Here is a 24,241-nt window from a genome sequence, read left to right as displayed (position 1 = left end):
TATATATATATATATATATATATATATATATATATATATATATATATATATATATATATATAATAAATTCATTTAAAAAGTAATAAAATAATTATCAAAATATTTTAATTTACTTCATAAAAAAATATACATAACTAAATAATAATTACAAAAACACAAAACATTTTGTAAATAATTGTACACTATACCATTCAAAAGTTTTTTTTAAGACATTAATAGTTTTATGCAGCAATGTTGCATTTAGTCTGCAAAGCCATTAAAGGGTTAGTTCACCCAAAAATCACCCTCAGAGCATCCTAGGTGTATATGACTTTCTTCTTTCAGACGAATCCAATTGGAGTTACATAAAAATGATTGTGTCTCTTGCAAGCATTAAAATTTGAGTAGGCAGGTGATTTTGTTCAACAGTCCAAAAGTAGTCAAATAAAGTGAAATGCCTTCCGCTTTGCAGCAGTATATGACTGGAACATACTACAAAATACCCTGAAACTTACATCTCTGATACAAATCTCCACCTTTAAGCAGAACCTCCAAAATTACATAGTTGACTCTTGTTCCTGTTGACAATCATGAATCATATTTATACACACATACTTAAGCACTTTACTGTTTTTCCTTTTTTCTTTATTGTCTATCTTTTTTTAATTCAATTACTTGTTCTATGTGTCATGTGTTTGACTATGTACAGTTGTACAGTATGTTCCTATTAATTCCTGTAGCCTCTTGGCCAAGTCATGTTTGTGAATGAGAAGTGGTTCTCAAACAGTATACCTGGATAAATAAAAAAGTAATAAACAGGAGGCCTTTATTCACCCTCTGGAGTTGTGTTAGGCACGTTTTATTACGGATGCACTTCATTTGACGTCTTCTGGATTGTTGAACAGAAACACCCATGTACTCCCACTCTAACTAAAAAGTTGTCTTAAATTGTAATATTCACAGTTTTACCGTTTTTCTTTTTTAAAATGCAAACTTGATGATCATTAAAAGCTTTACAGGTCCATGCTAACCAGCGAAGCCTTGACCGCCAGGCACTTCCAATACCGTCCTCTTATGTCATATTCTCTACAGACAATCCTGTCCATCCCACTGTGTTTAGACAGGAAAGTGCAAAGACCTTGGCATTTCAAGTACATAATTTTATCAGACTGGTCTATTTCTAACTGCAAACTCTGCCCACATCATCAGATTCTGTCTCTCACACAGTTGCCTAGAAGTTATTTTTATGTATATTTTGACTGCTAGAATATACCCTTCCATCAGTGAGGCACTCAGCTGTGTAAAGTTACATGCTATTTTGTCCATGTGGTTCCTGGAATGTCTTTCCATGTCTGCTCACTCAGTTACATGTCCACTTCAGTCCAGCTAAAGCTTTACTGCACAAACCACATGGAAACATTCTTCTAAACAAATAAAAAAAAAATGGCAGCAATGACATGAGGGGCCTCTTTTGTAAAAAACGTGCATAGGCCACACAGATTTGATCTTGGAGTGTGTGTTCGCTAAAATGCATGTCAACGTTCAAATGTATAAAAATGGTCTATGATGTGGAAAAGCGTTTCCCACCACGTCAGGGTCTAGGCAGACGTATGCACTTTTCAACATCGGAGTTCTGTAGGTATTTAGAATATTTGGAAATCTAAGAAATTCTTGTCACATTCTTAAATAAAGGATATTGATGTTGGATGGTGCTCTATTAAATGTTAATGACATTAATTAGGTGGCATTTACAAGCGGCGATCTGAAACCTTTCAACTGCGCACAACTCATGAAAATGTATGATTTATACATAAATTGTAATACAATTTTTAAGTTTTAAATTTCATTCTCTGAATCACACGAACGGACATTTGAGAAAAGATTGTAAGATCAAATATTGGACAATTTCTATGTAACATTTTATAAAAGTGGACCAACATTTCTGCAGTGTGACATTGTTGAACTTGGTCACATGATCAATGTAATACCGAAGTCACAGATGTAATATCAGCACTAATTCAATGCACTTATTCCTTTCATCTTTGTAAAATGTTCCTAGACAGTTCCTCTTTAAGGGTTCAAAGAAAGCCTTTAAGGCCAAAAGAAATAAAAAGAAAGACATTGTCATGAGTGAGTGAGTGAGTGAAGTGACATTCAGCCAAGTATGGTGACCCATACTCAGAATTTGTGCTCTGCATTTAACCCATCCGAAATGCACACACACAGAGCAGTGAACACAAACACACACACACTGTGAGCACACACCCGGAGCAGTGGGCAGCCATTTATGCTGCGGCGCCCGGGGAGCAGTTGGGGGTTCGATGCCTTGCTCAAGGGCACCTAAGTCGTGGTATTGAAGGTGGAGAGAGAGCTGTTCATGCACTATCCCCACCCACAATTCCGTCCGGCCCGAGACTAGAACCCACAACCCTTCGATTGGGAGTCCAACCCTCTAACCATTAGGCCACGACTTCCCCTTAATGGTTCACATTTCCATTTAACTTCTTACCTAGATTGTCACTTATGCTAAAAATATAAATTCTAATTAATTTCTTTTATAAAATAAAAAATGTGTGTGTACATTTTCACTCAGAAATTGCTAGTAAATTTAACAAATAATTAAAGAGAATCTGCAAGCAACATTGAATTAAATGTGAAAATCTTAAGTATACAGACTGAAATAGTCTTTTTTTTTTAATCTCATTTTTGTACCCATTGCAGGCTATAAATGAGGTGTTAGCTAAAACTGTGAAGAGATCACTTGTTGGTTTGAATAGAGGACTTCTGTGTCAGCTTAAACGCTCTAATGTTAAAGTGAGAAGTAAAAGGATATTGTGATGAAAACTAAACATTTCAAAGGATGTAAAAGCCAGTTTCTCAGTTAATTAGCCTGGACTGTCCTCCAGACTGCGCGAGGCGTTGAGGAGTGTGTGAGAAAGAACTTTGAGGGTGTGAGGGGACAAACGAGCCACTAAATGAGGACTGATGAAAGCAGTGTGAATTATTCATCATATAATGGGACAAAGTGTGAGATGATTGGCTCCAGTCTCTTCGCACTCACAGCCAGATGCTCATGCTACACATCTACACTCTGAAAACATGGGCTCAAACTTCAGACTAAACTAAACCGAACACATGCAAACACAAACTTACGTAATAGTTCTCTCTCATTTGCTTGCATCTGTGTGATATGCAAATCGGTGGACAAAACAGGATCTACAAGAAAGTCTCTGAATCTGTTTTGTTTGGCAGACTTAAAGTAGAAGTGGAAGGAAGGAATATTTAAGTTTCAATGCAAGTTAAGCTTAATCTACAGCATTTGTTTTCATGATGCAGATTAACTAAATATATATATATACATATATATATATATATATTGATTTGTTTTGACTTGCTCTTGTTTTCAAGGTTAAATTTTTTATTAAACATTTATAAAGAGCACTTCCAAAATGTTTCTGTCAAAAATTTCACAGTATTTGATTTGCAGTGCACAAAACGTCTGAAATGTTTAATTTATATTTATCTATTTAGACTTATCACAGATGGGTCCTATTAACTTCCAATGGGAAGGCCTTACTGTAACCTTGAAAATATAAAAATATTACATGAAAAATAAAATAAAAATGTGGTAGCTTTATTTTAGTGTGGAAATATTAGTTTAACCTTTTTGTAATGATATACCTGGTAGCCATGAGAATTAAACAACTGTAAAAAAAGTATTTAATAATAATAATAAAAAAATTACAGAGCAAAATACTTATTTTGTGCTTAAAATAAATGCTTTTAAATGCTCAAAATGATACTCTATTGTACCTCACTTTAACCTCAAAAACGAGATAAAATACTTTTTTTTTTTTTTGTAGTAACCAACATTACTTCTTCCAAACAAATGCTATTGACTGAGCATAACAGCAATTCAGGATACAGAACCTAGGATGTTCCTTTTAAGTCAGGCTCAAACCTAGAGAGAAAAACAGCCGGGGTTATTAATTTCACATGTACCAGGAGATCACGTCATAACAGGGTCAACTGGTTTGGAAGATGTAATGTAGATGGGCAGTCTGGCCTTTCTGTGACGCTAATGAGAATTGTTATGTAATTGAGAAATGTACCAAACTCAAATAGTATATCATGTGATATGTAATCATGTGATTTGCATTAGTTTTTACCATTCAATGGTGTGCATATTATAAACAGAAAAACCCAAGTCTATTTTTACAAAGCTTAAAGAATCAGCATAATGCACGGCAAGTGCAAAAGGGTAAATAAGTGCACAATTCAGCTGCTTTATTCCGCTGTTCTCTTTCTAAACTGTCATCAGCTCTAGTCATCAGAGCCGTGTTGACAGGCGCTGCTCGTAAGTCTGTGTTCTGACCCTGGGAACTGTTTTCACAGTTGGGGGTTGGGAGAACAGCACTGCTTTACAAGAGCTGGAATAGGGACTGGTTCTCCTCCAAACTCTGATTCATGGCCACCCTCACACCTGACCAGCTGTGTCTGGCCTCAGTCCACATCATCAGCCCACCTCTGACCCAGTGCACAGAGACTGACCGGAACAAGTACTCAATCCTTGCAGATATTGTGTATCAAAGCGAAAGTATCCTAGTGTATTGTTATTTTAGTATAGGCCTATATAGTATACTAAAGAGTCTTTGTTAATATTTTGAGCAGCTTTTTATATTTTCAGTTTTTAATTTTTTTTTTACTTTAATTTAATTTTAGTATTTCTACTTGTTTCAATTGCATGTTTTTTTTTTTATCTAATATGTAGCTGTATTTTATTTCAGCTTTGTTTTAATTACCGGTACCAAATTTTTTTAATCATTTGAGTTTTAGCAATAACAAAACAGGCAGAGTTTAAAATATGAGAAAAGTGTTTCATAATCGGTCTGACGATATTTCAGTGCGCATCATAGCAGTTATGCTCAATAAAAGGTTTTCAGACCGAGATTCTGGATTGCTTTCTCCTATTTTAACCTCTGTCCACATATTGTGGTTGAAATTGAGTAAAGGGTGCTTTTGAGAATTGTCTTTATTATGTTTTTGCTATTGTATCATAAATTGAGCATCTATTGTGATTTCTCTGTCATCTGAATTTTTTTTTAATTAATTTAGTTTTACTTTATATCCGTTATTAATTACGTTTGGGAGTCCTAGAGCAAATAAGGTAAAATTAAATGCATATAAGACGATGAAAATGTTTTTTTGTTTGTTTTTTTGACCTTGCAAGAATGTCAACCTGTTGTTGTGGACTCCCAAAACCAAAATATTAACCTTTCATAATCCATAATAGGGGCACTTTAATTACTGAAATGAGGTTTTGAATTATGTAAGCTATATGCTGCCTTCTGAATGTGTGGTAGTTAATTGATAAAACACATCCATAGCATTTCAAGCTTTGTAATAACCACATACAGCCACTAGACCACACAAAGACCACAGGCATTGATGTCACTCATTTAGCTATTTAAATCGAAAAGTAGACAATCAGACAAACATGTTCAATGAAATATCACACTCAAGTTTATTTGTTTCAGATTTTCTGGGCAGTATGTACAAAACAGCAGTATTTACATTGATGATTGCACAGGAAAAGGTCACAGAAGCAGCAGCTAAAAGAAAAGTATAACAACGTCTAAAAATTCATACCCTGTCATCAGCATGGATTTTGTGCTGCATGTTTTATTCTCCAGACAAATTCGACTTCTAAACAGGAACAGCAATCACAGTTATGTACATGGACACTGCAAATAAATGGTGCTAGAATCATGATTCACCACAAGGGGGCACAGAAGCCCTGCCCAGCGCAAACAAAAGCAGACTAAAAATAATATTTCCAACATATTTGGGCATTTTTATTGATACACAACTGATGCCAGGACCTCTAGAGGTTGTAGTTATGGTGTTAGTAATTCTCGCTAGTTGTGATGATGTACAGCCTTTTAGTCTGGTATGAAACAGAATAATAATAATAATAATAATTTTATTTGCTTTTCTAATGCAACATCTTACAATGGCTGTGTCCAAAACCTCAAGCAGCTGCCTAATCAATCTAAAAATTCACAGGCACAACGAAACTGCTTTCAGACAGACACGATTATTTTAATATTTTTCAAATAAGTCTCAAGCTCACCAAGGCTACATTTATTTGACAACAATATACTGCAAAAACAGTAATAATGTTAAAAATGATTGCAATTTAAAATAACTGTTTTCTATTTCAGTATTTTTACTGTGATGGCAAAAGCTGGATTTTCAGCAGCCATAAGCTACTCAAGTCTACTGTACGGTGTCACATGATCCTGCAAAACATTTTTTTTTTTTCAGGTTTCGGACACAGCCAATGTTTGAGTGTGTGATCAGGATAGGATCAATTGTGGGAAATATATCAAACAAACATGGATCAGCTATGAGAACTACATAACATTTTAATAGTGTAGGACAAGATGGTATAAAGGCAATTTAAATGGAAGCCAGTAAGGCCAATTGTTTGTCATAAATACATTACAAAAAAAAATTCTGCTAATCTTTCCCCTTCATATATTTTGACACTTAAGAGTAAGGCAACCCCAAACCACTGTGCCATATTTAAGCTCCAATCAATGCTTTTTGCCTTTAACAGAACGAGCAAAAAATCACACTGACTGATTTTTGGCATTAATGATTGATTTATAGATTAGCAACAGCACATTTGTTTTAACTCAAAAGTCCTGTCTAGATTGAGTGTGTAAAAGAGGACTGTCACCTTGACACACAGTTTAGACATCAAGCGATCTGACAAACAAAGAAGAGCCTGTTAACAAAAGGAAAGTATCTCCACTAGGGATTTTTAAACAGTTACCTTTGTGAAAAACATAGAGAAGTGTCATCATAAGGAATGAAACTCAAAACCCAAGACATTTATCATGGGCTGCTTATGTTGCAAATAATCGACATGTCCAACTGGTGAAACAAAGCTGAGCATAAACCATGACTTACAGTTAGTCCTGCCTGGTTAGATGGTCAGGAAACGAAGCTGAATTAGTATGTTAACTCACTAGTGTTGTAACACTGACATGGATGCACATATCTTCTGTTTGAGGGTAAGATAAGGCATTCAGAGGGAATATATTATTATATACACACTTCACGAAACTGTCATGTTTTGATGCTAATCAAATATTTTCTTTGAGCTGTACTCGTTAAAATACCGCATTTCTCCATGCACAATGTCAGATAAATACATTATTTAAAAGTAACGGCACCCTCCAGTTTCTGACAAATTCTCACCAATAAATATGAGCTACACTATTAAGGGTGTATCGGTACACGTATTCGTACCAAATGTTTTCAGTACGGGTCTTTCAGTTCAGTACACATACCAGTCAAATACAGCATTGTTTTAACCACTGCACAAGTTAAATTTCATTGGGAACGTCCAGTTCCAGTTGAAACAAAGTCTCATCTTTAAAAGTTTTTACAAAAACAAAAACAACATTTTGATGATTTTGCCTGACAGATCGCTGTATAAATGTCTCTGTTCAAATGGCAGCTCTTTACTACTAGCTTTAACACAAAATAAACAGCCAAAGTCAGAGCAAAACAAAGTTACAACAAAGTTAGAGAAATGAAATCTAAAGAAGAGCATTTCGTGAAATGTTAAAATAAATATTAATTCAATTTAAGTTTGGGCTCTGTAGTTAATTGTAACCTTATAGTAAAGTCAAAGTAGTTTAGAGCATAAGCTGAGGCAGATTTTAATCCCTATTAATTGTAAGTATAATGTAATCTATTTAAAGAACGATTTGTTCAGTAAACCACTAAAAACCACTATAACATTTTTCACAAAAAATTATGTTTCATTTTTTCCTGCTGCTGTACCAAAATCATACTGAAATGTGACGTCTAAAACATGGTACGTACCGAACAGTCATGTTTGTGTACCATTACACCCCTAATATACAGTATATGTATACTATATATATATATATATTGTGTATATATATATATGTATATATATATATATATATATATATATATATATATATATATATATATATATATATACACATACATACATACATAGACACACACTGTAGATAAAAAAGCTAGGGATGCACAGTATACAGTATATCAGTACCCTATCAGCTATTGGGTAATATTAGAAATGTTTTAATTCTTTAGTACTGGCCGATATTGGATATATAATTGTTTGTGCTTTTTTAAATGACTCTATATATTAATTTCATTTATTTCCTTTCCAGGATCTAATGCTCAAAAACTAAAAAAAAAAAAACACACACACAAAAAATGTTAAATGCTATATGTAATTTTTAACAAATTTCAAAATAAATATAAATTTTCATACTGTATATTATAATGCTGTGATACCTTAATTCACTTGTAGCATTTAAAAAAGTTATTTTGTTATTTCTTTACAATATATTGGTCACAAAACAAAATTATTAGCAGCTTATCGGTAATGCTCTATTTTTTTTATATCGGTGCATCCCTAATGCATTTTAACTGAACTCAACTGTTGATAAACAAGATCTTTTTTTTCTTTGATATTTTGAATGATGTTACTTTTAAATAATGTATTGCACAGCTACAATGTACATCAGATCAAGGGTTTTCACACCTTAATTCTAAACGACTTTCTGAGCGAATTTGAGACATGGTTTGGTCTCTATGGCCCTGTCCTAAACAGCGCATATGATGTGTACTGTACTTGCAGTGAAGTCCCCGAGACCGTAGTGCTTCCCATTTGTCATTTGAGGTTTCAGAAGAATGCTCTATCCCTGTTGCAGAGTCCACCATTTGGAACAAGGTTAAAAAGCTTTCATCACGCAAGCAGATAAAATGTTTTTAGGATGCAAACTTCACAGAACTGAATTTCAGCACAGTGTTAGGACCTCAAATAACCTGCTAGTTTAGCCACTCACCGGCACAGTGGCGTGTCAGTAGATGCTGCTACAGAGGAGCTTCTCATCCATTTACCGATGTACTCAAGGGGAGCGGGCCAATGCACAGTCTCTGGCTGCCTGTAGCCAACTCCTTCCTGGTTCTGGTCAAGTCTGCAGGGGAAGAGAGTGTCCTGATGGAGGTATGGTCACATGATTGTGGTTCTGGGGCATGTACATGTTGTCACTTCTGCAGCCAACTGTGTTCGTCATCCTCTTCTTCATCAAGTAACGCCTTTTCTCACTAAGGTGTTTCTAACGGAATTGCTGTTTGGACAATAAGGTTAAGAACAATAATCAGGTCACTGACACTGCATTAGCATGAAAAACAAATTACTAATTACATATATTATCAATGAAAATTTTGCATTTTGTATGTCTTTTATGTTCACCAAGGCTGCATTCATTTGGTCAAAAATACAGTAATATTGTGAAATATCATTAGAATTACAACAGTTTCTATTTGAATATATTTAAAAATGCAATTTAATGCTGTGTTGGCAAACTCCATTCTTCAATGTCACACGATCCTTCAGAAATCCTTTAAATATGCTGATTGGGTGCTCAAGAAATGCTATCAATGTTGAATAATAATACTGCTTAATATTTATGTGGTCGATACATTTTTAATAGAACATCTAAGCATTACTTATAAATCTTTTGGAACATTATAAATGTCTTCACTTCACTTTTGATCAATTTACGGCATCATTGCTGAATAAAAGTATAACATTCTTTGAAAAAAATAAAAAAAAATAAAAGCTGACTTACAAAAACATTATTGGCTGCCGAGCAAAACACAATACATTTGAAATGTTCAGATACTGAGACAGAGGTTGCATTTACCAACAATTATCCATTATTTCTGGCAAATTATGGAAACACCAACAACATCTCAAAATGTTTTCCATCATTTAAATATATATACATGCAAAGGATCCAAAATATGTACCACTTCAATGCACTTGTCATACAGTTGAAGACCTTATTAAGAGTCTCTTAATATTTATTATAGGGCTATACAAAAGACTAGTTTATGAGTTTACATCTTAAACTGATGAAAGAAAATGAATTCAGTCATGATACAGTATATCTTACCTGTTGATGGACGTCCATGGGGCAGTCAATCTGGAGGGGCTAGCAGTTCTGCACAGATGCACACACAGTAACAGAGTTACAACAGACAGAAATAAAGGGCGGCAGAGTGCACACACTCACCCAATAACTGTGCACACTGGTGCATAATATATACACTTCTGTTAGCAAGTTTGCATTCTATAAGATTTTGTAATATTTTTTGAAAAAAATTGCAATTGCTGTATCTTTACACTAAAGCAAATACTATTTAATTCTCTATGTTTAGACTAGGCTAGTAAGGCTCACAGATGTGGACTTGTGGTCATGCGGTCGCTCAAGTTTGATGCGGATGTCTGTACGGTTCTGCTCCTGGTTCTTTCCACCATCTGTTTTCCCGGCTGGAAACATAAGAACATTTATTTAATAGATAAACACACAGACTTAAGCTACACTACTACACAAAGATGTTTTATTTTTTATAAATGTGTTAGAGTGTGTGACTTAAATTATTTTGCAAAGTGTGTTTCTCTCACCAGGAGAGCTCCCCCTGCTGGTTGTACTGGCAGTGCTCATGTTGTCCTCCAGCCATGTGCTGTATGTGAACGAGTCTCGTTTATGAGGAGTATCTGCTGACGACAGACTCTCCTGAATGGGACAAATACAACAAATTGTTCTAGCAGAGAAACTGACAAAATATATGTGTTTTTTTTTTAAATACTAGTCTCGCTGTGAACATGTTTGTGACAGTTTGCATGCAATGACTGGGTAGTTTCTAAGGATGTTCATTAGTTGAATGTGTTGATGATAAATGTGCTTTTCTCACCATGCCGGTGTCATAGTCCTCTGTGGCCTCGGTTTCATTGTCCTCTACCACACTAGCAAAGCTGCTGGCATTAGAGGAGGAGCGGGACAGGTCAAGAGCCTCAGGAATGGAGGGAGCCTGGTAGTACATGCTTGAGCTACACACACACACACACACACACACACACACAAAACACATTCGTAATGCCTTTAGCTGTGACAAACAAGAAGCTCCCATAGTTATTGTTGTCAGATCCCTTGCATCCACCAAAACACACAAGCCAGGGTTCAGTAGGAAACCCTATGAAGCACCAAATATGAACAAAAACTGACAATGTTCAGCAGTGAACTTTTTTTTTTTCCCAGCAATTTTATTCTCAGTCATTACATGTCATTTTCACCACATCTCAAATTAAGGAAGTGGAGGTATTTTCTATAGAGATTTTATACACACACAAACACTGCTTTGCATGATCACTCACTGCATGTAAGATTTTTGGAACATAACCAGTCCATCAGTACTGGCAGTTTAAATTTCGATAATAAATCACTGTGTTTACACCATTCTAACACAACGTGTGAAATATTAAAATGAAATATGAAATGTTCTGTCTATATAAATATATCAATATTATAATAATTTATATTTTATCATGCTTTTTCTTAGATTAATATTTGGGTTTGGGACAAAAGGAAAACAATATAATCTACACATACACTACAAATACATTTGAAAATAAGCAAAATCAACCCTTGAGACTTAAAAGCACATGGTTTAAGACTCGCTGAAATATGTGAACAAATCAAATCAATCATCACTCCGTAATGCTTTTCACTTCACCTGTTCTTGGTGATGAGGACCTCAGGAGAGCTCTGATTGGAGGAGTTTTCAGACTTGGGATCCTGGGAGGCGTGGCCACTGTCAGGAGTCTTCTGTGTGCTGGGGAAGCACTCTCTACTGCCACACATACACACACACAGTCTCACCATCAGAGGGCAGTATAAGCATTGTGTTTGAAACTCTAGGTCAAAGGTGAGGTGACAGAACCCAAGCTCAACAGCAGTCTACTCTGAGTTAGGTTTGGTTAGATACAACAGTGCATGCTGATTCACATCACTATACTGAAACACATGAATTTGGAGCAACATCATTCAAAGGGCCTGTAAGTACTACAGCACATATGACAAAAGGCCAGCTCATGCAAAATCAGTTAAAAAGACATTGATTGGCTGAAAAATTAGCAGACCACCAATCAGTTAGCATGCTGATTTTGCATGTGTGACCAGTTTAATAAAGTGGTAAAGGCCATAATTCATAGCATTTCAGATGCATTGCTATGGCCAGGTAAGGAAAGCAGCTACTCTGTGGTTATAGAGGTGTCATTCTATGGTGGCATTTATACTTGGAGGAATCCACGATGAGCCTCCCATTCCTGAGAGTGACGCTGGGTAGAGAGAGACAGAGCACTGTCCTGTCCTCTGACAACAGAGCGGCAATTCTTCACCAAACACATAAACACAAAAAATAGTGTAAAGTTTGTGTAATATTACACTTTATGTTCTGTCTGCAACTCTTTTATTTTATATTAAGTATATTTGCATGTACAGTGCATGATAAATAAATGTATGAATTTTGGGATATAACCATTCTGTCAGTACTAACATTGTCAATAACATCTCTCTCAAACTGGTTATTTTTCAAAATAACACTATTTTAATATGTTTTGTAATGTAATTTATTTCTGTGATGGATGGCAAAGCTGAATTTGAGCAGCCATCATCACTCCAGCTTATGATTTGATTTTCTGCTCAAGAAACATTTCTTATTATCAATGTTGAAAGCAGTTGAGCTGCGTAATATTTTTAACTGTGATAATAAAATAACTAAATGAAATGATAATAAAAATTATAATAAATAAGTAAAATAAAACATTTCTGAATCCAAACTTTTGAATTGTAGTGCATGTATGAATTTCACAAAAAAATCTTGCTTCTGAAAGCAGGTTTAAGCACAAGAGTGCCTGAATCTGTGACAATGAAATGTTCATGCTTCACAATTGCAGTTTCTGAAGTTTCCTGCTCCTCTTACCTCTTCTCCTGGACCTCCTGGATGTTTTCGATGCCAATAGCACTGCTACGTCGAGAGCTGAAAGGTCCTGACTTTTTCCTAGTTGGGCTTTTTCCAGGAATGATCAAAGACTGTAGGAGAGAACAGGAAGGTCAGCGAGCCAAGGATTCATAAAGGAACACCTTCACACTGTGATGAAAACTTCTCAAAGGAAACATGAAGGATAATACATCCTCTATAGGTCAGGTCTATGTTATACCACTTGCAATAGTCTATTATTTCTTATATCTGTGGCATGCTCCAGTCTTTTTTAAGAACAAAAGGCAGTGTTTCGTAGCTTGACTGGCAGGGTGGATGTGAAGTGTGTGCTTGAGAGTTTCGGCCTGAACTGAGAGATGAAAGATGGGAGCAGGATCTCCTGAGCTTCACTGGGCGACTGTGCTCTCGCTGGGGACACTTTGTTCTCTTCAAGTCTGAACGCTGGGATTTTACAGCTACTGCTTTATGACTTCAAATGAAAGGCCTTCAAAAAGGCTTTTATCTAAAATGGCTTCAAAGGCTTCGGAAAGACTCGCTGTTGCCTTTTTCTTTTGTGTTTCTATGCTATTACAGTAGCTCACGAAGAGTGTACAATTATCAGACCAGGGGATAGAAATACACTGAAGAGTACATACTACACAACAAGAAATGATGTTGGACATTTAAAATGTAGCAGAGCTATGGTTTACATGCAGAAAGTGATGCTGGAAGGGGAGCTATGATGTAATCTGTGACCTTTCACCTTGAACATTAAACACTGAAACACTGCTGCTGAACACAGATGTACGTAGATGTACACGGGTCATTTAAAAGAACTGTGATGGAGGATATAAAAGTATGCAATATGACTCTAACTGAACAGTGCTTACTGTCAAAGTGGCTTATATTCAATATGGAATATGGCCTGTTTAGTAAGACTGGATAGTATGGCATGAATAAAATGATGGATGCAAAATATATATGCTTCATATCAGTTATTTAATTGTGCATGCCCATTTCCTCTTTCATCGTATAAAGCTAATTTAAAGTTCATCTTTGCAAAATACTAATAATTTATGAATTAATAAAAACTTAACACTTTAAATGTAATACTTGGCTAAATGAATCTCAAAATCTCAAAATGAATTTCCATTTTTCATTCAGCACATTATAATTCTGTGGTGCCTAAATTCACTTTAGCTTTTAAAATGATTGATTTTAGTTAATTTTTATTTTTTGTACATTTTATTATTGCAAATAATAATAATAATAAATACAATAAAAAATGTAAAATACAATGAAAAAATTCAAATAAAATAAAACAGAAATTAGAATGTTAGATGTAGACTTGCAGAAGTATTCAGGGTAAAATGCCATATTTATTGAAATCAATTAAAAACATTGCTGTGAAGAATAGACCAAAGCTAAATTTATTTTTATATTTCATGTATGTTTTAGTAATTTTGTTGTTTTGTTTTTTATTAGCTTTTGTTTTAAATGTGTAGACAGTTTTATTCATTTTAAGTTTAGTTTTAAATATTTTAGTATATCAGTTGTTAACTGAAATTTAAAACTAAATTAAATTTTTATATATTCATTTTTATTAATGAAAGCCATTTCATGCATTTAGTTGTAGTTAAATATAATAATGCGGGATAAACATAGTTTGTTAACAGAACATTCAAAATAGGTGTATTTCCAAACAATTGTCCATTGGACAAACCACATTTTAAAAATGTAAATTTTTTAAGTAAAACTTTTTTTAGAAAGTTTTACTTAAAGAAAATATTATATTATGATCAGTGCATTGAAAAAAGGACTTTAACTGACTGTAACTGCAGCTGTATGTTGTAAAAGTCATGCGGTGAGAACAAATGATGCATATGAGAGAGGAGTGAGAGTTATACATGAACCTCTTCTATGGTTCCTATTCCTATGGCACTGCCACGCCGTCCATATTTACTGGGACTTTTGCCTGGGACAAGCAATGACTGCACAGATCCCACAGAGAAAGAGAGAGAGAACGAGAGAAATCATGAGTCCATGCAGCAGGTTATGTGTTATACAAACAAAATAGCCTACAAACATCTGCTGGAGAGACAGTCATCAAAGCATGAACAGCGAGTAAAAAGCTGTCATGAACACAACAGAGTAGCCACACAAGGAAAAAAGGGCCAGAGGAACCTCAGCAGGTGCAGGGACCTGTGAAGGACAAGAAGGCTGAAGTAGGAGCACATAGTACACAATTGGTGACATTGGGACAGTTGACATTTGAACACAGTTTAACAGTAAGTCAGGTTAGTCAGACAAGAAAGTTCATATATCATGACGTTAAATGAACATTTATGCATTATTTTTGAAACTGAACTGGGCCAGGTGTTATGTTAAACTTGTAAAAATGCAAACTATGCATACTCATAATTATCTTACTGTAGGTCATTGGCACTCAACTGGTGGGTCGTGATATTAAAATGGTTTGGCCTATTGAAGCAAATCCATTTTCATATCAGGGTCCCACATAAAAGTGGAAAAATGCTGAAATAACTAAATAAAATACAATTTATAAACCTTTAAATATTACTATCCAGTTTGTTATTTTGCATATTGTTGGACCTAAGCACTTTTCAAACTTATTTTATGGATGCTTTTATTTGCAATAAAATAAAATACAACAAAAATGTAAATATTAAAATAAAAAACAGAATTCAGAATCCAGTTTATGTTAATAATATTGCATATCAATGGACCTATGCAAGTTTCAGTGTGATTTTAAATAAGTTTTTATTTACTTTATGTTTCTCATTTTGACTATTGTTGGACCTTTGCAAGTTTCGATGTAAATTTGAATATGTTTTTATTTACTTGTGATGAATAAATACATTTTGGTAAGTGTTGAGTTGTCACTTGATATGCAATGTACTGGGTCCTGCAGCAATACCAGTTGATAACCACTTTCACACACACAGGACCATCACTGTCTATGGCCTTGTTTGTTCTGACTTAATCACCATAAGGGGATGAATTAATACACCGTTTCTAATTTTCACCAGTAACCTTTGGGATTAAATTCCCAATACCAAAATATTAGTTGTATTAAAATGTATTTTTTTATGATCCATTGCATAACCTGTGTGAAGGCCATTTGGCTGACATGGCATATGATAGCGCTATAAATAACAGAAGCATTAACTGTGACAGAGGCATGGCTCAGTAACTCTGAAATGTGTTCCAGTGCGAGTCCCTGTGGGGAAAGTGGGATTTCTCTCGACTCATATGAGCGGTGCTCACGAGGGGCGCTGGCATGACTTAGCATGGCTCTCAGTGTGTGACGGTCCCCGGGGCAAGAAGCAGCACCGCTGCGCTTGATGGAGCAAGAGCTAGCTGGCCGGAAGATACTGTTTCTGCACTTAAGCTGTGCAAGAATTATACTTACCAACAAGACACCTGCATATTAAAATCCATTCAACATTCATTGCACACACATAAATACGTAACTCTCCCAGCAGGTTCTTATGCGGTGCTGATGTGTGTCTGATCCTGTGGGGGATGTGGTAAGGTCAAAACATTCACAGCCTTCTTTATACTAACACTGTTGCAGGTCGCCTTGGCCTACTTCAAAATCAGATAGTATTCATTCCTGAGAGACACTGCAAGGAAAATAACACAATAATGTCTCACATGACGCCTTGTAGATCTGACAGCATTTCATTCCCTCGTGAGCAACATGCAGCACATTCCACACTACTTTATGTCATGCACCCCTCAGAGGACCTCATCTTCACCATAATCAAGACACACACCTCCTGTGATTATAATGTGGAAAGCGATTATGATGTGGATTTGAAAAAGTTTAATATAATTATCAAAATAAAATTGCCTGAAAAAATTTGACAGATGTCATGCAACCATCATTATTTTCAAAAAGTTTTTTTTTTCAAGGTAGTACTATTTTTAAAAGAGTATTGAAAATTATATTATCAAAAAAAAAAAACATCAAACTGTCAAAAGAAAACATATTAAAATATATTATATATGCATGCCAAGTTACTTTCATGCACAAGTTTTTTCCCTTCATATCTAATTCTTAATTCTAAACAATAAAAAAAACTTTAGAATAAAGATAATATACATATGTATATATAGGTATTTATCATTATTGTTTTTTTTTGTTTATGTTTTTTTTTACTTATTCGCTGGCATGGGTTGGGGGGTTGTTCTGTAAAAATGTGAAAAGCTTAAATAAAAGAAAAAAAAAAGAAAAAAAAAGAATAAAGATAATAGATAGAAACTTCATGTCATTTAGCCTTTTAACTGAGGAAATCCTGACTGTAGAGCAGCAAACAGGAGCAAGACCAGTGCATTTAAGTGACCCTTTCAAGAAACGTTCCTGAGGTAAACTGTAAAAGATCCAGTGAATAAGATCAGTGGCTGCAGAGATGACAGAAAAAAAGCATGAAGGAAATGAGGAAATATTTTTTAAGGGACTGGTGCATGAGGGAAATTATGAATTAAATCGAAGTTGGTTGATTGATCATGAATTATTTCATCTTCGTTGTGTTGTTTTGTTCTCAGTTTGGCAGCTCAGAGGATCTGTGCATGTGCTTAACTTTCATTGTAGTCAGGAATTCGTGAAGTATGTGTAACCAGGACTGACTTTTTAGATCAGAGTGGAGGGAAGTGAGGGGACTAACATAGACTGGCCCATTGAAAAGTCAGTAGGGCAGGGGGGTTACTTACTATCCCAGGGGGTTTAGGGGTCTCTGGTGAGTGGTGGTTGTTGTTGTTGTGGCTGATACTGCCGCTGTGACTATTGGAGACTGTGTACTTCCTGATATTGTGGCCCATGGTGTCCAGAGACTGGCTCCTGCTGCGGATCACCCGCTATAGCACAGGGAGAGATGAGGAGGACACACGGTGAGCAGCGGCAGGTCAGCGAGGGCCAATGGAGTGGGTCTGAAGCCAAAGAATCAAGTAGCTAAAACAACCCGAGCAACACCTGAGCGAAGAGTGCAGCTTTGTTCGTGAAAGAAAAAAGCAAGTGGGCAGAGGGAAGACAGATGATATGAAGCTAGCAGAGAGTTTGGCTGCTCACGATTGAAGCTCGCAACCAATAGAGAGCAGAACCACCTGAGAGTGTTAATGGATATCGATTAAACATCACCCACTAAAGTGCTGCCTGATTTCACGGGAAAATGCCACAACCACCAATGAGCTGTGTCTACGCTAATGAGTTCATCTATTGACAGCTGCTGCTGAAAACAGTGTGAAATAGTGGTTGCGGAAGCAAATATAATAGATTAAAAGACAGATAATGAAAATGATTTATGAGAAGTCTGATTGATTTTTCGTGTCTGGATGACCACAATCAATGCATGAACACCACTGAATACAATCAATTATAAACCAGGCTACCATGCACATACAAACCTTCCCTGTCTGTAGTGAATTATTGCTATGGAAAATTCAGTCTACTTGATAAATAACCTCCATATACTCGTCAGGCATAATGCTGCGCATTACAGAGAAATATTTGTGTCGTGTATGATTAATCATGTACTACTGATTAATTTGTAAAGTATTTCAGGAAGCAAAACGCTGTAGAGCATAAGATAAATCTCATGAGTGGATCTATGCTCAACAATGTGCTAATAGGATTTAATTAGTGTTAATTATAGTAATGAGTTATTTAATTTCAGTAGCATCGGTTACATCACTTGGCAGGTGGAGTCATAAAGACACCGTTATCTAAATCCCAAGAGAGAAAAATATGCTACTTTCCATAAAGAATAACAGCCGCAAGATAAAAATAAAATAAAAAATTCAGCTAGCTTAAGTACTAAAACAACTAAACCTAAATTAAATAAAAACGAATGAATAACTAATACTAAACAGACATATTAAAAACGGAAACTAACAAAAATGACAAACACAACAACAGAATTACTAAAACTAAAATGAAACAGAAAATATAAAAATAAAATGTAAAATATTATAAAAAAAATATTCTATTATTATACAAATATGATCGTATATAAAGACACTGCTCTGAATGAATGACTCCTCTCATATAAAAAAAAATAAATTATAACCACAAACCAAATCCACCCCATCCAGCATTCACACACACAAGCCACAGCGATGCTTCACAAACATCCCCATCCCCCTCTATTCTGGTTGTAAGTGCCCTCACAGAGACCTCGGAGCCCTGGGTCCTTGTGGATTACCTTGAAAGACTCAAAGAAGCCGCCTCCCCCTCCTCCTCCGTTCTCCAGTTTGTCCTCCTCTCCTCCCAGCCCCATCATAGCCTGACTGTTGATGTGCAGCTCCTCGTACAGCGTCTCCAGCAGAGCAGACCGGGTACGCTCCTGGTGATATAGCGCACTTGTACTTAGACATAGCATACATTTGAACATGGTAAATTAATGCTAGATGAGGCGTGTGACATTCACATTACACGTATGCATTTGTTAGTCACATATAGCATACAGCACTGATTTCTGACAGTTTAATGACACTCACCTCTAATTTGGCAAATTTTTCAGCTTTGTAACAAGCGTATTCAGCATTGATCAGCTTGGTAAGCAAGAATTCATGAAACTCTGGGCCCTGAGAGAAGCAGGAGAGTGCAGAAGTAGAACAAATAAGAGAGATACAGATGGATGGAGAGAATTATTTTCTTTACATATAGAAATAATAATAATAATAATAATTTTATTTAGTATGGATTCATTAAATTGATCAAAAGTATTTGCAAAGGCATTAAAATATTATAAAATTATATTTCAAACAAATTACATTCTTTTGGACTACAGAATACAGTCTCCACATAAATACTAAGGAGCACAACTCTTTTTAATGTTGAAAATAAAATGATAAATGTTTCTTGATCACCAAATTGGATCAGGTGACACAGAAATTCACAGCAATCAATTGTGAAATCGCAGGAATAAATTTCAAATGTAATACGGTTTAACAATATTACAGTTTCTACAGTACTTTTGATCAAATAATTGCAACCTTGAGCATAGGAGAATTTTATAATGTTTTAATAAAATCTTACTGACCAAAAACATTTTAAATGAAATGAATTGTATTAAGCAAATACTTTCCCCCCTGAAATGCCACTTAAAGAGCATTTACTGTATACATTTCATCAGTTCATTACTTAGGACCTGAACACATGAACCTGATGTTGCTAGTGCAATGCATAAATACTGTACTTCCTTTTATTTAGATTCATAAACTCACTCTCTTAAAAATGGCTGGGTTGGGGAGAGGTGGTCCGAAGAAGGGGACGTCGTCTCTCGCTGTTACTGAAACCTGGACAATGATAAATGCATGCATCACTTACTAACTCACAGGGAGGTGTTACAGACGCGCTAGATTGCAGTAATACTGTGTTGATGTACCTTGTACAGGACGTTGTCAGAACAGGCATTTTCAACTTGCACCACTACATAGGCATGCAGGAAGTTGGAGGCAATCATGTCTGGCACAAATGGAGTGTTCTCGTCTTGAAACACGATGGCCACGATGTCATTTCCTATATGCCTCTTCCTTTGTAGCTGTGATAACAAAACAAGAGATGTTACTTTGATAATTCCTAATTACAGTTGCATTAAACTATACTGTACAGTTGTTAAAGTGAGATTTCTTTGGCATAAATTAAAATGTATTAGCAGCTTTCAAGCCAAAGAAGGATAAAAGAGTTGGGTCCTGGATGCTGATTGGTCAAAACAGTGTTGCAGTCTAATAAAATAGAAACTATAGTAATGTATGACACAAAAACTTATTCACCATAGATTCATAAAAAACAACAACTATTAATATTTAATTAACCTACATACAGTTAAAATGTTTGGTGGCTATAAGGATATAAGGATATTTTAATGTTTTTGAAACAATTCTCTTATGACCATATTTTATATATATATATATATATATATATATATATATATATATATATATATATATATATATATATATATATATATATATATATATATATATATATATCAAGATCCTTTAATAAATAGAAACTTAAAAACAACAGTGTTGAAGAATAGCAAGAAAAACAAGACATTATACATTAGCTTTTAAAAAAATGCTAAAAAAAATGTCTTTAACATTTTTATCATGTCATTATATAAAATCACTAGAATATGTGCTATATTCTGAATATCCATTTTCATATTGTGCCTTTTATACATGAATCTATGCAAATCATAGCACAAAATCTTGCACTTTATTGCTTAGGAATGAAATAAGCCAGTCCAAACATATTTGATGTAATATACCAACACACAGCTGCGGTGAGTGTCGTTAAACGCTCTTCTGGCAGACATCTGAGGATAAATTCCATATACTTTTGAGGTTCCATTTATGTGTCAATGATGGCATGAAGTTGTTTTTCACAACATGTCTCAACAGATGGCTGGCAAGGGCGAACACAGAGGTTGCAGCCGCTCATTTAAACATGGACATCAGTTCACCAACTCGATCTGCTGTCAGCCTCCAATCACTGCAGAGAGTGAGTGTGCACACATGACAGTGAGAGAGAGAGAGGAGCAGGCTTCATGTGTTCTAAATGTAGAAGATTCCCCGAGGAGTGAGCTCTAAAAAACACTCTTCCTCAGAGGACACAGTGCTGCCAGTGAAGGTGCAGAATAAAGGTCAGTTTGTGAGTCAACAATCATCTGCCAGCAGCACATCAACAGTGTGTGGCTGCACAAAACAGCATCTGCCCCAATCATAAGGAATGGATTTCTTCCCTCCTGTCGATCCAGATGGCTCATACCTATGTGGCTTGTTACATTATTTTGCATCTGAACAGTATCTACAAAGATGGAAAATCAGGGACAACTGATGCTTACCACAGTTGTACTGATTAAAGGATCTAGAAGCAATGAAAACACATGTGCCGTGAGTGACCCTCTCACGGTCTGAACCCACAGCATTTTGAGTACCTGCTGTGTATCACCCTCTGTGTAAGGAAGCTTAGTTGACACGTGGAACATGATCTCCTTGTTGTGGAAATTGTGGTACACAGATTCAGAGCCTGTCTGTCCATGTGTCACATCCAATCCTCCACGAAATCTAGTAGAAGAAAGCATATTCAAGGAATCTGCTGTCAAACATGAATGTTATCATTAGCATTAGCCTTCACAAAGATATGGAATCATAGTTTTGTAGCAAAACTTTATCATTTATCAAAAAACATATTCTAAATGTTTTGCAATGATATTCAATAAAAATAAAAAGTAATAAATAAATGGATTTAATAAAACAAAATACAAAAAGGATAGGAAAATGTACTGTTTTTAAACATTTCTACAGGATTTATTTGATCATTTATTATTTATTGTTGGATTTCACTATATAAACAATAATTACACCAACATATATTTATTTTAATGAAAACTTAAAAGTGATTATTTCTATTATTTTGTAAATAATTATTAATTAATTAAACAAATAATTTAAATTCCTTTATTTTTTAAGTGGCTAACCTTTTGTTCTGTGCCGATTTATTTTATTGTGTTTTTTTTTTTTTTGTATGATTAGTATATACACTTTTAGTATTTTACTAATTATTAATGTTTTAGTAATTTGGTGATTTTTGTAATTTTTTCATTAAATATGTCTATTTTGCATTAACTTCTATTTTAATTCTAGTAATTTTATGCTTCAACTTAAACATTTTATTTTAGTTTATTTTAGTAATATTTATTAATAAATTAATATTAATTAATAGTACAATTTATATTTTTCATCTATTTCAATTAATAAAATATTTTTTATAATTTTAATAATAATAAAACTGGCTTGATAATAATAACATCATTTTACACTTGTGATTTGGAGGAGCTATAACAGAGCTATAAGAAAGTGCCGTTCATTCCTAGTGAAATCTCTCCTCAGAAGTGCACAGATGCAAACACAGACACCCAAAGCTTCTATTTTAATTGATTCATGTTGTTAAACATTTAATCTAGTGCGTTGGCATCTCACTTGTGCCGTACTGAGAGAGAATAAGAGAGAGAGTTACCCTTTGAAGTCATGGAGCTCGATTTTCTGTCCCAGAAACTCTAAAAACTCCACCAAAGCAGGACTCTCCTCGTTATTCCCAAACAACTCCTCCTCTGAGGTCTACACAGATAAAAACACATAAAATGTTTAAAAGTAAAAAAAAAACATTTGTATTGTGCCCTAAGCAGCAGACACAGTAACCCTTCAAGTACAATAGAAGGTCAACACAACACAGAAGCTTCATGCATTATCATGACTTCAATTACTGAACAAAATAACAAAGTAGTTCAGTCTTTCATACATCACAAGAACACATGACAATGCTTATGTTACAGCACAAAGCCCGACATTCAACAAAGCCCATACGAAATGAACCTACACACAAAAACAAGAATATCTTGATGAGGTCAAAAGCAAACTCTAAAATTAGCAAACCAAAATGGCTCATCATTAATCAATAAGCTTGATGAAAATGCAAATTGTTCTCCTGAATAAACACTGTCTCCCATTCAGAGTCGAGGAGGACAAGCGGAAGTTTTTAGGGCTGATCCATAAGGTGCGTTTTAGACATGAGAACGTCCCATTAAGGGCCTCTGTGTTCTTGTTAACCACATTGGAAAGGCTGAGTGTGTAAACACATTGATCCGTGAGATTAGAGGCTGTTCAAGCGCATCTCGCATCTCTCATGTTTATAGGCTAAGGGCGTTGCTGGCAAGCATCCTCGAACAACCTCTCAGGCACCTCTCAGTCTCTGAGGCAGGTCAAGGATCTGTCTTAATGCAATCAAAGCTTTCCTCTGGGAACAATAGCATCATGATATTAATAAAAGACAAATGAAGACAATGGCTGGATTGTTGTTTAAGCAGAGGAGACATTTTAGGGTTGAGAGAAGGAAAGGCAACTTTGTTCAAAAGAACGGTGTTGTTCTGAATAAATATGAATTATGATGGTGAGTTACAGCACCAATTCATCTCTGTGCATCGGCTAAATGAGAAGAAATGGGTTGTGAAGAAGCTAATGGAGATACGGCTTCCCATGCGACTCACCTGTCCAAACTTCTGATAAATGACTCCGAACTTGAAGTTGTTGCTTATGACGTGTTCGTCGAAAGTGACGATGAGCCTGGAGGCCTGTGGCAGAGTAGACGTTTTCAATAGCATGATGAATGTCCTTTAGGTACTGCTTTGTCAACAATGCAAACCCAAAGAGGCGACGAGCAATACTTTTGCAGAAGGTGGCATATTTCCCAGTGCCACGCTTTGATCAACCAGGACAAATGATTTAGGATTATGTGTTATTGAGTTAAGCGTATCACTTTGGTGCAGGT

The 24,241-nt window shown here is 35.2% G+C and overlaps 1 protein-coding gene across 19 annotated transcripts in view; it reads right to left on the bottom strand.

Annotated features, from left to right (window-relative positions):
* Positions 1 to 8,354: 8,354 nt before the first annotated feature.
* Positions 8,355 to 24,241, bottom strand: part of LOC113068885 (rap1 GTPase-activating protein 1-like) — an 83,370-nt gene continuing 67,483 nt past the window's right edge. For 9 of the 19 annotated variants that reach the window (XM_026241785.1, XM_026241777.1, XM_026241775.1 and 6 more), the window contains 17 exons: positions 23,961 to 24,044; positions 22,934 to 23,034; positions 21,852 to 21,981; positions 20,295 to 20,450; positions 20,134 to 20,205; positions 19,405 to 19,491; positions 19,110 to 19,250; positions 17,623 to 17,766; positions 14,799 to 14,876; positions 12,889 to 12,998; positions 12,203 to 12,298; positions 11,641 to 11,757; positions 10,822 to 10,957; positions 10,532 to 10,643; positions 10,305 to 10,396; positions 10,020 to 10,067; positions 8,355 to 9,188 (listed from right to left, as the gene is read on the bottom strand). In XM_026241785.1, coding sequence (XP_026097570.1) covers positions 10,059 to 10,067; positions 10,305 to 10,396; positions 10,532 to 10,643; positions 10,822 to 10,957; positions 11,641 to 11,757; positions 12,203 to 12,298; positions 12,889 to 12,998; positions 14,799 to 14,876; positions 17,623 to 17,766; positions 19,110 to 19,250; positions 19,405 to 19,491; positions 20,134 to 20,205; positions 20,295 to 20,450; positions 21,852 to 21,981; positions 22,934 to 23,034; positions 23,961 to 24,044 — 1,665 coding nt within the window. In that variant the 3' untranslated portion in view covers positions 8,355 to 9,188; positions 10,020 to 10,058. The remainder of the gene's footprint in view (positions 9,189 to 10,019; positions 10,068 to 10,304; positions 10,397 to 10,531; positions 10,644 to 10,821; positions 10,958 to 11,640; positions 11,758 to 12,202; positions 12,299 to 12,888; positions 12,999 to 14,798; positions 14,877 to 17,622; positions 17,767 to 19,109; positions 19,251 to 19,404; positions 19,492 to 20,133; positions 20,206 to 20,294; positions 20,451 to 21,851; positions 21,982 to 22,933; positions 23,035 to 23,960; positions 24,045 to 24,241) is intronic. The other 10 variants (XM_026241776.1, XM_026241778.1, XM_026241780.1 and 7 more) reach the window with 10 other exon arrangements.

The sequence above is a fragment of the Carassius auratus genome, unplaced genomic scaffold (assembly GCF_003368295.1).
Source record: "Carassius auratus strain Wakin unplaced genomic scaffold, ASM336829v1 scaf_tig00000254, whole genome shotgun sequence".
Taxonomy (NCBI): domain Eukaryota; kingdom Metazoa; phylum Chordata; class Actinopteri; order Cypriniformes; family Cyprinidae; genus Carassius; species Carassius auratus.
The sequence above is the reverse complement of the archived record's forward strand: the minus strand, read 5'-3'. Positions and strand labels throughout refer to the sequence as shown.